General features: G+C 35.4%; 1 protein-coding gene across 1 annotated transcript in view; it reads right to left on the minus strand.

The window, feature by feature from the left end:
* Nucleotides 1–317: 317 nt before the first annotated feature.
* Nucleotides 318–14,990, minus strand: part of LOC127856371 (malate dehydrogenase, mitochondrial-like) — a 33,770-nt gene continuing 19,097 nt past the window's right edge. Inside the window, exons 5-8 of the mRNA XM_052392520.1 lie at nt 10,506–10,610; nt 8,480–8,551; nt 8,006–8,158; nt 318–992 (exon numbers count right to left, since the gene is read on the minus strand). Coding sequence (XP_052248480.1) covers nt 864–992; nt 8,006–8,158; nt 8,480–8,551; nt 10,506–10,610 — 459 coding nt within the window. The 3' untranslated portion in view covers nt 318–863. The remainder of the gene's footprint in view (nt 993–8,005; nt 8,159–8,479; nt 8,552–10,505; nt 10,611–14,990) is intronic.

The following is a 14,990-nucleotide window of genomic DNA, read 5'->3' on the forward strand; positions in this document are numbered from 1 at the left end:
ATCTCAGATATGATACAAAATGTAAACATGAAACTTCATGTGTGTATAGATATGAATTAGGAGAATAGACTTGCATAGGAACCAGACCCTACACTTTCTTAAATGTTTTAGCCCTTTTTTTGTATGATGAAACTTTTCAGGGCCAAATCCCGCATACAATACATACTGAATATTACGTTAGTCAATTGTTCCATGTGATTGTATCCACAACTAGTATGGGCAAAGAATTTCCTGTTTGTAGTCAGTGTTACACTCGCAATTCAAAATATACATCTACATATTTTAAATTTCAAAGACATAAATAGTATAACACTCTGTTAAACTCTTTAAAAGATTTATTTTTACCATAAACATGCTTGAACAAAATATTTCATTTAAACTATTGCTAAAGTACAAAGTATGATTGGAAAAGGTTTCTGCAAAATTCAAACACATAGAACACATTTTTGCAATTCTTTATAGAACATTTATCTACAGATGAAGTGACTTCCAATTATTTTCAAATTTCAGTTCTCAAACAGACTTCAAAATATTACATGGTGCAATCTACAGCATAACAGTGCATTTTATGTACGCACAAATGTAGCAATACTTCGTATTGAAAGCTATCATTAGTTTTCATAATGCAAGATCTAGAAACATAAATAATAAAGGACAATAATGTAATACTTAAAACTATTCCTCACAATTTGTTCAATGTCATCAACAAAACGAATTGATTTTGCCGGCTTAAGTTATTTTCAAATAGCACTTGTATGAATGACTTTATTTAAACAAACACAAACATAGGTTTTTGTCAACCAATTGGTACGCTAATAACTGTTCTTTCTACCCATCTGTAAGCTTATATCACAATGTTTAATTTAGGGCTTCTTAACAAATTCTTCCCCCTTCTTAATGTTTGCAAGGAGCTCAGGCATGGCAGCATCAACCAGCTTTCTTTCATATTCGATAAGTTTGCCCATACCCAAGTTGGTTTCTACGCCATGTCTCTGAAAAATACATAGAAACCAAGACATAGATATACAGGATGTTTGAGACATACAGGATGTTTGTAGTTTTCAATGAAAGATATTATTATTTCATGAATTGTCATAGAAAACACATTTACTGCCAAACAAGTTAAATGATAATATGAGTCGTGTTGTGAGAAAACTGGGCATAATGCGTAAAGTGTCATCCCAGATTAGCCTGTGCAGTCTGCACATGCTAATCAGGGACGACACTTTCCGCCTAAACTTGTTTATCGCTAAGAAGAGACTTTCTTTAAACAGAAACTCTTTAAACAGAAACTATCATAAAAGCGGAAAGTGTCGTCCCTGATTAGCCTGTGCTGACTGCACAGGTTAATCTGGGAGGACACTACGCACATGCTTTAAACCCCATTTTCACAGAACAAGACTCATGTGATCTTTGGTAATGAATGCTACTTTATAGTGATCACAAGATTTTACTAAAACCATACAAGAATCAAAGAACTGACAGTACTGGTGTGACGATGCTTTTGAAGAGGATTGATATAAGTTTATCTACATCACCACAATTGTGTATGTGGGTACGACAATTTTGAGTATGAAAAAAAATGGGTACGAACATTTCGAGTCCAAAAAATATGCAAAAAAATGAGTACAAAAAAATTTGGTTACGAAAAAAATTTGGTTACAAACAAAAAATTGGGTACGAAAAAATTTGGGTACCAAAAAAAAAGGGGGGGTACGGGGTAGTAGTACCCGTGGGGAACTTGACCCATTTAGCGAAACTGGGAGGCGGTTCTCGATCAAATATAACAAGAAATATCTTTAAAAAGATATTTGACGTGTATATTCTGTACCACTTATCTTTAAAAAAAACAACAACATTCTGTTACAGTAAAACGTTTGTGGGTTATAACATTACGTTATGTAGCAGATATATTCAAAACTTGACATGCGCTTTAATTACACGATACTCTTTTATTTCATGTGTATATCATACCAAACTTTATATTTTGTTGTTTTCTTTCCTAAGTTAATGATATGTGTACGGACGTGATTTCACATGCCCATGTGCATGAACATAAAAATTTCTCTTTTGATTATTGTTTTTTCTCTTATTCAATAAGCTTAGGCATGTTTGTTCGTTAAATACGGCAATGATTTCATGATGATTCCCGAAAGTAGGTATGAGCACATAGTCGAATACGACTTGAATACGTGAGTTCGCCCATGAACACATGGTAAGGTTAACTAAATCTCCGCGATATGACCTAATATGTGTTTAAAATAGCAAACAATATCAAACAAACGAATGAATTATCAAACATAGTATGTGCAATGATGTGGCTCTGTAATTTCTGTTTGAAAAGTTTATTAAATATGCAAAATGAGAAAGCACGCAGAAGAGCGAGTATCACAGATATCGCACGGCTATTATGCTGTTTATATACCATACTTGCTTTAACGTTTACGAAATAATTCGTTTTCTTTACACTCATGATCGCGTTTAACGTTAATTATACACGTTTACATTCGCAATTTATTTACAGAATCACAACAAATGTCAAATACAATACAGAAAATGCATAGTTGTTTAATTGATCTATAAACATATATTGGATTGAATATAACTGATTTAAAATTAACGTTTTCAAACTATTATTAAATCTTTTTCCCAGTATATGCTGTCCTATTTATAGCTGAGCTTCCTTTACCTTTATCAATGATAATCAGCGAGATATGCTAGAATTAAACAAACTTCTCTTTACATAAAAAAAAAAGTTTTTGAGTATGTGTTCTGATAATATAGAGGCAATTTTACAGAAAATCGACATAAATGTGAATATACAAATAATTACAAGAGGGCCAAGATGGCCCTCGTTCGCTCACCTGAGAGGAGTCGGTTCATTCAATCTTTACCAAACGTCAAACTTGACCTAGATATAGTCCAGACAAACATCCTGGTCAAGTTTCATGATTATTGAACCAAAACTCTGGCATATGGAGTGATTTTGTTTTTGTAAGATTTGACCTGGTGACCTATATTTTGAGTAGACCCCCTTACCAAACATCAAACTTTGCTTACAAAAATAAAGATTATGACCAAGATTCACAAAATCTGAAACAAAATTGTGACCTCTAGAGTGTTTACAAGGATTTTGTACAATATAATGAAAATTTGGACAATAGAAGGGCAATAATTATGGCATTAATTATGTGATATACATAAAACCAATCTTTTCAACAAGTTTCATGATGATAGGGCAAAAAGTGTGACTTCTAGAGTGTTCAAGGCTTTTTTTTACTATATAAATATTAAAAAACTGCTCCCCCCCCCCCTGGCAGCCATGTTATTCAACTGACCGGAACCATTTTCAAACTCAACTCTCATATCAAGCAAACAAATGTTCTGACCAAATTTCATGAAAATTGGGCCAAAAATGTGACTTCTAGAGTGTTCACACTGTTTTCACTATATACATATAGAGAAAAATGCCCCACCCACTGGTGCCCATGTTTTTTCACCGATCTGAACCATTTACAAACTCGTCTGAGATATCAATAAAACCAATTTTTTGACCAACTTTCATGATGATTGGGCAAAAATTGTGACTTCTAGAGTGTTCACAAGGTTTCTCTACAGCCAAATAAGGAAAACTGCCTCGCCCACTGGCAGCCTTGTTTTTCACTTTTGATTTCAACCAACATATCATTAAGACAAACATTTTGACAAAGTTACATGAAGATTGGGCATGAAATGTGACATCTACAGTGTTCACAAGTTTTTGTTTTTTTTACCTAGTGACCTAGTTTTTGACCCGGCACGACCCAGTTTTGAACTCGACCGAGATTTCATGGGGACAAAGCTTCTGACCAAGTTTCATGAAGATCGGACAAGAAATGTGGCCTCTAGAGTGTTTACAAACCAAATGTGGACGACGGACTGACAGACGACTGACAAAGACCGGTCACAAAAGCTCACCTGAGCAATCAGGTGAGCTAAAAAAAATAGCTGACAACAACTGATTTAGCGTTAAATTTCCCGGGTACGGTAGAAAAATCTCATTTGGACTGGCTCGGTCTTTTACATAGGTCGCCATTGTGAAGAATTTTTTCATGGTATGATAACTTAGACGAGCTGCTGAAGCAGCATCGTCAAAAACTGGCCTGCTGCCCTGTTTCACTTAAAGAATGTAACAATTTTTTAAATTCCGCCAAGATATGGTCATCACAAAATGTTTGGAGCAAGTTTCATAAAAATTTGACAAAAAATGTGTCATAACTGGCACAAGGTCTGATGATCTAATTACAAGTCTGACCCAAACTCAGATTTATTGGGAAAAAACAGAATGACAACTGCAAAAGGGGAAGAAATTTTCCAATCTCTAAATTTTGGGAAAATTACATTTCTAATAAATTATCTTCAAAAAGCCTATATGTGTACCCTGGTAAAGAAGGATATAGAGTATATGTGTAACGTGTTGATATTGGTATACGATCAAAGTTTATTTCATGAATGGTAATAGCGTAAACTGAAAATACTTTTTCTATCACCACAAGTGAAATAAATATTTGACCTTTCACGCCAAAGCAATGCATTTTCTGATCGTTTAATAGATGATCTTTCAAAAATAAGAAGAAAAAAAATTATTATTTTATTTATTTTTTTTTTGGGGGGGGGGGGGGGGGGGGGGGAGAGATGTGGGTGTGTGATCATTTAATGGAGATGATCTTTCAAAAATAAGAAGAAAAAAACTAATTTTTTATTGGGGGGGGGTTCTGGGGGGGGGGGGGGGGGCGTGGGGGATGGTTTTGGTGGAGTGCATTGTATAATGTAATATTAGTGTTGTTTTGTCAAACTTTAACATAGATTTATCAATAATATGCATATTCTAAGTATAAAAGGGGCCATAATTCTGTCAAAATGCTTGATATAGTTGTCTCCTCTTGTTTATAGGTTGGGGTCTTGTTGGTTAACTAATATGCAAAATATGAATGCAATATGTCAAGGGACACCGGGAATATTTGGGGTAGTATGCAAACTTTAACATAGATTTATCAATAATATTCATATTCAAGTATAAAAGGGGCAATAATTCTGTCAAAATGCTTGATACAGTTGTCTCCTCTTGTTTATATGTTGGGGTCATGATGGTTAACAAGTATGCAAAATATGAAAGCAATATGTCAAGGGACATTGAAAATAGTTGGGGTAGTACGCAAACTTTAACATTTGCTGCATATTGTAAGTGGAAAAGGGGCCATAATTATGACAAAATGCTTGATAAAGTTGTCTGCTCTTATTTATAGGTTTGGGTCATGTTGGTAAAAAAGTATGCAAAATATGAAAGCAATATGTCAAGGGACAAAGAAAATATTTGGGGTAGTACGAAAACTTAAACATTTGCACACTAACGCAGACGCTAATGCCGACGCCGGGGTGAGTAGGATAGCTCCACTATATATATTTTATACATAATAGTCGAGCTATAAATGCTCCATAAAAGCTAAAACGTAATGTTTTGGTGTATAACGACTTAATCATAATGTTGTTGTACTTAAATTATAGTTTTGTTGATGTTGTCATGGATTTATGGGAAACACGTGTTAGTAGCAAGGGCTGATTGTAATTGCAGCCATCGTGTGAATACGTTTTTTGTCACTGTGACTTTGACCTAGTGATCTGAAAATCAATAGGGGTCATCTGCCAGTCATGATCAATGTACCTATGAAGTTTCATGTTCCTAGGCCTAATTATTCTTCAGTTATCATCAGGAAACCATTTTAATGTTTCCAGTCACTGTGACATTTGACCTAGTGACCTGAAAATCAATATGGGTCATCTGCCAGTCATGATCAATTTACCTATGAAGTTTCATGATCCCAAGCATAATCATTCTTGAGTTATCATCTGGAAACCATTTTACTATTTCGAGTCACTGTGACCTTGACCTTTGACCTAGTGACCTGAAAATCAAAAGGGGTCATCTGCCAGTCATGATCAATGTTCCTGTGAAGTTTCATGATCCTAGGCGTAAGCATTCTTGAGTTTTCATCCGGAAACCATTTTACTGTTTTGAGTCACTGTGACCTTGACCTTTCACCTAGTGACCTGAAAATCAATAGGGGTCATCTGCCAGTCATGATCAATGTACCTATGAAGTTTCATGATCCTAGGCGTAAGCATTCTTGAGTTATCATCCGGAAACCATTTTACTGTTTCAACTTACTGTGACCTTGAATTTTTACCTAGTGACCTGAAAATCAATATGGGTCATTTGCCAGTCATGATCAATCTACCTATGAAGTTTCATGATCCTAGGCGTAAGCATTCTTGAGTTATCATCCAGAAACCATTTTACTATTTTGAGTCACTGTGACCTTGACCTTTGACCTAGTGACATGAAAATCAATAGGGGTCATCTGCCAGTCATGGTCAATGTAACTATGAAGTTTCATGATCCTAGGCCTAAGCATTCTTGAGTTATCATCCAGAAACCATTTTACTATTTCGAGTTACTGTGACCTTGACCTTTGACCTGAAAATCAATAGGGGTCATCTGCCAGTCATTATCAACGTACCTATGAAGTTTCATGATCCTAGGCCTAAGCGTTCTTGAGTCATCATCCAGAAGCCATCTGGTGGACGGACCGACCGACCGACATGTGCAAAACAGTATAGTGAATATACCCCCTCTTCTTCGAAGGGGGCATAAATATACTTGAAGCATTTGTCAGGAAAAGCAAATGACAATTGTAGACTCAGAGCTCCAGATAAGGTTTTGTGAAATTCTTAACGTTACTACCAGATTTTCAAAAATAATTCTTAACTCTGAAATTTTATTCTTAACATTACTACTAAGTTTTGGAAAATAATTCTTAACTTTTCTAAACGACCTAAAAACAAATAATAATGGTTATTTTCATGCAAATAAAAAAACAACAACATACTAGCAACTTAATTTAAACGAGTCAACAGTGTCTATTCAGTATTATACTATTTTATTTATCAAATACCTTCATATGCCCAAACTGTGCTTAGATTGCATGCCTTCGATGAATTTTTACATAAATCACAATTAAAATGGGTCTCCCCTTCAATCTTTTTAACGATTGGCCATGGGAATTGTCCCTTCCACTCCTTCAATGTTTTTTTTGTTTAAGTTTGGACCCGTCGTGTCGCGTTTTTTTTAAGCTTTTCCGAATGTTTCGGCAACTGTACATACAACATCGTATAAGATCTTTTCTATAATGTCTTTCTTCGCAATCAACTTCGGCTCATTTTGCGTACAATATGTTAAAATGTGTTTTTGCACGCTTTGCAGTTTTTAAGACGCTCTCTGGGCGCCGCCATTGTTTTTTGACAGATAGACTGTACACGCTGCTTTTAGTGGAAAAAATGCGCTTTGTTTAACAAACCTAATAACCATTTTATATAAGCACCGAAAAGATCTTTAATGCGCGAAAAGAACTCAATAAAAATCGATACGAACCGATGTAAAAATAATAATCGTAACTTGATTTTGTAATTCTTTATGGTACGACAAGATTTTAAAGTAAATACGTAACGGACTTGAAAAATAATTCGTAATTACGAAAATACGACCCTTATCTGGAGCTCTGAGACTCATATGATGAATGAACAAATATTGTGATTAGTTAAAATCCATATAATTTCATTAATATTAAGCATAAGAAACTGTAGTTAGGGAATAAAATATATATTTAGTTACCTAAATGCTTAAATGCAAATTACAAGATCTTAATAACACTTCAACCAGCAAAAGGTTGATTCATCGTTTTACAGTCTAAAGCAAGTTGAATTCTTAAAAGATGTCGTTTTTTTTGTATTTTCACAGTACTCTGGAACAATTATCGGGAAGACTTTGATTTAAAAGCCAAAATGCATGTTCATTAAAATAGATACCCCAAAATGTGCAAGAATATCTGCTTCATAAAAATATATTTTAGTACAACATTTTAGAAACCTTTTTTTTGCGAAAGGTTATGCTAACATGAATCAGACTTACCCCTAAAAGAATAGGAGTGGCGAAGTATTTTGCCTCTGTCTCCTTGGACTCTACGAAAGCACACTCCACCTTACCCGTGGCACCTCCAATGGCTTCCACCAGGCTCTCAGCAAATTTTGCCGCTGCAAAGGCCATCGACAGGGTGGCTGAGCCCTGTGGGGAGAGAGACAGGCATTGGTGCACAAGGGTCTGGAGTCATTCACCTGTCAGTTTTGCAAGTTGTCGTTTTCAATTTGTTCATTTATGTTTCAAAGCAAATGTTGAATGTTCTGTTAATGCTCTGGGACAGACCAAATAATTGATTTTGGAAACGGTTAATTTCTTTGTCAATCTTCGCCTTATCACGGCTTCCCCTTTACCATAGCTCTCAAATCGGACTTTATGAAAGAGTGAATACAGTGCAGTCACTAGTCTTTACACTAATAAACTAAGTTTGTCATGGCTTCTGCAGCAGAATATAAGCAAAAAACTTACAGAGCCAGCTTTAGCTTCGACAACCTCTGTTCCAGCATTCTGTATTCTCACTGTCAGCTTCTCACGAACATCCTAAATTATAGGAAAAAAAGATCTGTAATGCATACAGTAGATGGTGTGCAAAGGTGTAGTTGACAATAAACAAGGAGAGAGAAATTCAATACCTAACCTTTCCTCAATGTTTGTTCATTGGATTGCAGTATTAAATAATACAGCCATTTAATTTTGTTTATGTCAACACAAATATCAGACGAAAATTAACAAAGTCTTTTCCAGAAAGGCATCAATTGGCTGAGTAATAGAACATTATCTGACTGTAAAGAATAATTCATAATGTGTTCAGAATTTTAGAGATTAATAACTTGATAATGCAAAGTACTGTCGTGTTTCCACAAAATTACATTTAGGAAACTGAAGCAAAGCCATTCTAAACAAATATTTACTGTTATTATCTTATATATAACCTGTACAAACCTATAACCTAACAGAACCTACAATAGTCATAACTATAACTCAATGAAAGTATAACGACAAGAGTCAAAGAAACATTGACAAGGTTTAACTATTTGTTTAAACCCTGCCAAGATACACAATTTTTTTTAGTGTTTTGAGCAAGTTTCAGGATTGATGGATGTCCCATGGCTCGTCCCAGATCATTAGAAAAAGTGTTCATAACAAGTTTTATAAAGGTTGCACTGATCAACGTGACTCCTACAGTGTTCACAAGTTAGTGTTTCTTTAATTTGACATAATAATTTTACCCAAGATGACCCAGTTTCAAACTCATTTTGTATATAATTAGAACAAATGTTCTTAGCAAAGTTAATACAATTTGGGAAATAGATGTGGCCCCTAGAGTATTCACAAGCTTTTATACAATTTTATCTAGACGTAGCTTGTAACCCAAGGTGACCCATTTTCAAAAAAGGCCAAGTTCTCATTATGAATGTTCTGCCAAACATCATGATGATTTTGCTAAATGTGATCTTTAACGTGAGTGTTCATGAGGCTTTTGTTTAATTTGACCTAGATTTTGACCCCACAAGCCCAGTTTCACATTTTGTGCAGAGTTTTAACAAGCTTTTTAATTTGACTAAGCAACCTAGTTTTTTACCCCACCTAATCCATCTTGGAGCTTGGGCAAATATAATTGGAACATTTTTTCACTATGGGACATAGTTTCATTAAGATTGGGCAATGAATGTTGCCTCAATAGTGTTCACAAGCTTTCAGTTCATTAACTTATGACCTAGCTTTTTACCCGACGTGACCCAGTTTCAAACTCTGAGATATCATTGGGATTAATGTTCTAACCAAATTTCAAAATAATTGGGCAATAGATGTTTTTGACCCCCAAATAACCGTTTATAACACAGCCCAAATATTATTGGGTCAAAGATTCTGACCAAGCCTTATTAATACAAGAGATTGCCAAGCAATATTGTCCCCTACCGGTGAAACTCTACCATTGTCAGGTTTTTTCCCCATTTGTTGCCATAGCAACCACAATTTTTGATGTAGGAACAAAATTAATTGATGTGTATAATCTCCATATTGCCATCTGTCCATATTTCAAGTTTCATAAAATAATATGAAGAACTTTAAAAACTATCACAGGATCCAGAAAAGTGTGACGGACTGACAGACTGACACACAGAGCGCAAACCATAAGTTCCCTTCGGATTTACCGGTAGGGGACAATAAGGCAATAAATATGGTCTCTAGCATGTTACACAAGCTTTTTCTTTAATGTCGCTAAGTAGACTAGTTTTTTACCCCACATAACCCAGTTTCAAACAATGCTGAGATATCATTAAGAAAAATCTTTTGACCAAGTTTCATGAATATTTGGCAATAAATGTGTCCTCTAAAATGTTCACAAGGTAAATTTTGATGCTGCAAGATGGACAAATGGAAATCACAACAGCTCATCATGAGAAGGGTTTTCTAGTGTCAGCTTAATATTGAAAAACACTAGTTTCAAGCTTAAAATTTGTGGAGAAAAAAGTTACATCCTAGCCCTTACCTGTGGGAAGGAGACAGGTGGTGTGCACTGGGATATAAGTGGGATGATGGTGACACCGCTGTGTCCTCCAATGATGGGCATGTTCACTGACTTCACACTTAGTCCCTACCAAAGAGAAGAATACAGTCCATTGCAACAACTGTACACATTCACTGGGAGATGGGTTTTCTAAAGATTTTGTGTAGGGCTGTCACGATACGCCGTGAGCGTACTGCGGTATATCGTGGAACGACAACACTGTATCGCGGTACGTACCGCGATATTTTACAGAATATGTATCTGTGAAGAAAACAGCAGAATAACAAGTTTTACAAACTTTATTAAACTCAATAATCAGAAAACACTGGTATCATAGTATGACTAGAAACTGTAAAAGAAACTGTAATAAACTTGAGTAGTCATTGTTATTGTTCGCGTCTTTTTCTAAAATGTCCGCCATGTTGTTTACAATAGCTGTGACTATGATCTGTGTAAATCAAACGCTTCAAGGGCATGTTCAAAATGCGGAGTCAGCGGGCCCAGTATTGAAAATCCGTAGCGTTCTGACTCTTCCTCGACTTATTCAGAATCTTAAGATAACATGATTCGGAAGTGCCATGCTTTGAACGATCGATATACTAAAGAAAGAAAATAAGAAATAGAATAAACATCTTTTGGATAATTACAGGGCAACAGATAAGATTTTGGGTCAATTAGTTTTCACTGCAAGGTTTTTGTTACAATTAGTTGTTTCCCTCAGAACTATTTGTCAACTAGTTTTTTTACAATTTGATCAAAACATACATTTATTTCTGGATCAAATTAGCGCTTAATTTTTGGATATTGGTAATTCTCAGTAATTCTTATGCCAATTAAGTCATTATAAATTCACACTGGCAATGGTTCTTTGGCGATATTAGTACTAATTGTATAATGACAAATGGATGATGGAGTCATTTTGTTTTAACCAGTTTCAACACTCCTGCCTTTCAGTCTCAGAGCTCACCTACATTGCCAAACCCTCTCCATCAACGACAAACCAGTAGAAATCACGATGTTGTTAGTTTTTGAGACACGGAATCGCAGCGGTGTTTTGAGCTGAATATTTAAGAATCTGTCACCACCTGCGCTATTTAATGTGATAGTATACTCTTCACAATGTCTTTTCCTGATGGTTTGGGTCTCGTAACGAATTGTAAAATATTGGGCGCGCACCCCGTTTATGAAAGTTTCCAAACCCGACCGCGTTTAACAAAGAACCTTTTCCCGAACTTATTTCGGAGGAAGTAACTTTTTATTTACACCGGCCTAAAATGGTGTCTATATGAACTAAATGAAAATATTACGGCCGCACTAAAGGTTACAATACACTAATTATAATTAAACGCGGTACTGCGGAACACGGAATAACTTAATCGACGAAGAATCGATTTCAATTCGTTTTCCATTTTCGCTATCGTTTTCTGTACGATTGATTTCTAATTTCAATTCGTTTTCTGTCAAATACAAATCGTAAAACGATAAAACGAACCTTATCTGTTGCCCTGTAATTATGAACTTATTTGCAAAGGAAATATGTCCCTAATTGACATGACGCCTTATCTATGAACGCTCCGCCCACTAGAATTGATCCACCAATCATCAGCGATCGATTTATCGGGCGCACTCGTTAGCAACGACCTGTCCGCCATTTTCTAGACAATCTACATGTTTAGGTTCACTTTTATTCCAACGAGTTTCTTTTGTTTTCCTCTTTAAAAAACGATTGAAAATGGTTAAACGGTGTCAATGGGGATTATGTAAATCGGACAATCGATATCGTGAAAGATTAGTTGGTGACATTTAATTTATAACGTTTCCAACCCGAAAAGAGATCTTGAGAAGTGTAAGAGATGTATAAATACATGCGGTCGTCACCACGAACAACTGAACGTCAACACTGTCAAAGACAATTATAATATATTTTTATCGGATATACTAGCAGATTTAAATAGTTTATTTTATCGATCTGATTATCACATAATATTTCACTTTTTAAAAAATAGTTTTATCAGTTACTAGGTCAGAAGCGAGGCTTATCTGCATAACTTAAAGAGAAATAAAACCCAGCATGAAGCCTAATTCATGCTGTGTTTTATTATTCTGATAGTAATGCACTTAATTGACATCATACATGTTGTTTGAAGGTGACATGTGATATATTATCTTATTAACGGTATCTACACATTTGCACTCATGTGGTGTCACCAATAAACGCTTTTAATCCACACTAGGAGCTCGAATGCCTAGATCTAATTTTTTAAACGAGTTTCGTTTATTTTGTTCGGATTAAAAAACGGAAATGAAATATGGCAAAAACGGTGTAAAAAGAGTTAATGCAACTCTGACATTTGGTATCCAGAAAGATAAGTTAGATGAATTAAATTTATACCATTTCCAACGCGGCAATGCGGTCTTGACAAGAGCGAGTGGAAGCTTCAAGAATTACCGAGATCCCCTTTATAGAACATTAATTTATTTCACAAACTTGAAATGTCATATAAGCAATAACTAAGCATTATTAAGTATGTATTATGTCACGTGTGCATGTAAAATACTTGAGAATGTTGGTACCCAATTCGTGTAACTTTTCGAAATCACCGTTAAAATTAATAAAGACGTATCGATAAATGCTATTGTAAAATAGTTATTATTACTGATATTAGTTAACCAATAAATGCGGTAACTTCGGGGAAGTCGGTACCTGCGCGAGCGTCTGATATTTGCAGCCTTATTAATTTATAATAGCCTGACCGTAATCCATTTCGTACAACGCTAATTTAATATCAGACAATGTCCAAACTTACTGTGTTGTTTTTGCGCTTTAAATTATAGTGATTGATAAATGTCCCATAAGCAATGTTTAATATGATTAATATCACTTTTATACGCAATAACATGTGGGATTGAGGTACCCACCCGGCGTCAGAAAGCGCGTAAAACTTCACCGAATTCCCAGTTATAAAGCGCTATTTCGTGTCAAATACACGGGTAGGGGGGAATGTTTCGGTAATAATTTTGTTAATAACACGGGTAAATACCGGTGAAGTGTTAATTTATTGCAAATACCACCATTACACGTAATAACGGGTTCGATTTCGGTAAGCGCGCAAGCGTTTGAGAGCGTGTTTAATGTACCGATTTACCCGTTATAAATAGCTGATGTTCTCTTTAATCGTATATTTTTTGCATTTGCAGAATAACTAAATGGCATCAACCCCTTTACAATTGTCATATGGTGTTAAACAAGTCCATAAAATCATCCAGAATATCGCGTAAATCTATATGCAGTCTATAGGCAAAGAAGCCATTTTGGTGTTAGCTTGTCTAGGTTTTCTTCCCGCTGAGCCACGTGATTAAGTGGGCGGAGCGATCACTGATAAGGCGTCATGTCAATTCCAAAAAAGGTACGGACCCATACATCGCCGAATTTTAAACGTGAAAGTTAAATATCTACAAGTGGAAACGCTTGCTTGACCTGGATATTAACGGATTATTTATTTAGCCCTTTTGAATCGCTTCTACATTTTTCAAAACGATATCTATATCAAAATAATTATGTAATGTATTTATTTCTGTGCTAATATAATAATATTTAAAAAACGGTGCGGCAACGCCGTACCGCGGTGCGATTTTTTTACGACATGCACCGCAATATACCGATATACCGGTGAATCGTGACAGCCCTAATTTTGTGTCTGACAGGCTATGAATGTATGTCAGACATTTGCCTCATCTGTCAGGCACCAAAAATTCACAAAAGAAAGTTTAGAGGTCGCTGTGGCATAGTGGATATGGCATCTGCCTAGCAATCGTGAAGTCTCCCTCAAGACACCATGTACAGGTCCCAGGAAACCGACTCGAGTGCGTTTCAAATAGGCCTTAGGCTTTCCCCTCAAAAGAGCTAAAATTAATAGGTTTAAACTAACAAAGGAAAATGCATAACATAATAATACTATTTTTTACTGTTTGTGTTTGATGAACATATTTTATTACAACATATTCATATCGAGCACTATTAGAGCTTTGTCACAGACGTGACGTATACCCCCACGTGCCGCATTGACACAGACTATTTTGCATGCTGTCTTCACAAAACAAGAGAATCTAATTTATAGGAGGTTTAAAGAATTATTATGCCATTATCATTTATAGCCATTTTGACCTTTGAACTCTTGAATTCTTTCACATGACACACAGTCTAATGACTGTGAACAAAATTAATGTACAGTCATTTTAAAATCTCACAATTAATGACATAGTTATGGCCTGGGCAACAAGATAATTTATTGCCATTTTTGACCTTTGAACTAAAAGTGTGACCTTGACCTTGGAGATATCAATGCAATTCTTTTGCACGACACACCGTCCAATGATGGTGAACAAAAGAGCTAAATGATTTTAAAATCTCACAATAAACAACATAGTTATGGCCCGGACAAGCTCATTTACGGCCATTTATGACCT

The sequence above is a fragment of the Dreissena polymorpha genome, chromosome 1 (genome assembly GCF_020536995.1).
Source record: "Dreissena polymorpha isolate Duluth1 chromosome 1, UMN_Dpol_1.0, whole genome shotgun sequence".
Lineage (NCBI taxonomy): Eukaryota > Metazoa > Mollusca > Bivalvia > Myida > Dreissenidae > Dreissena > Dreissena polymorpha.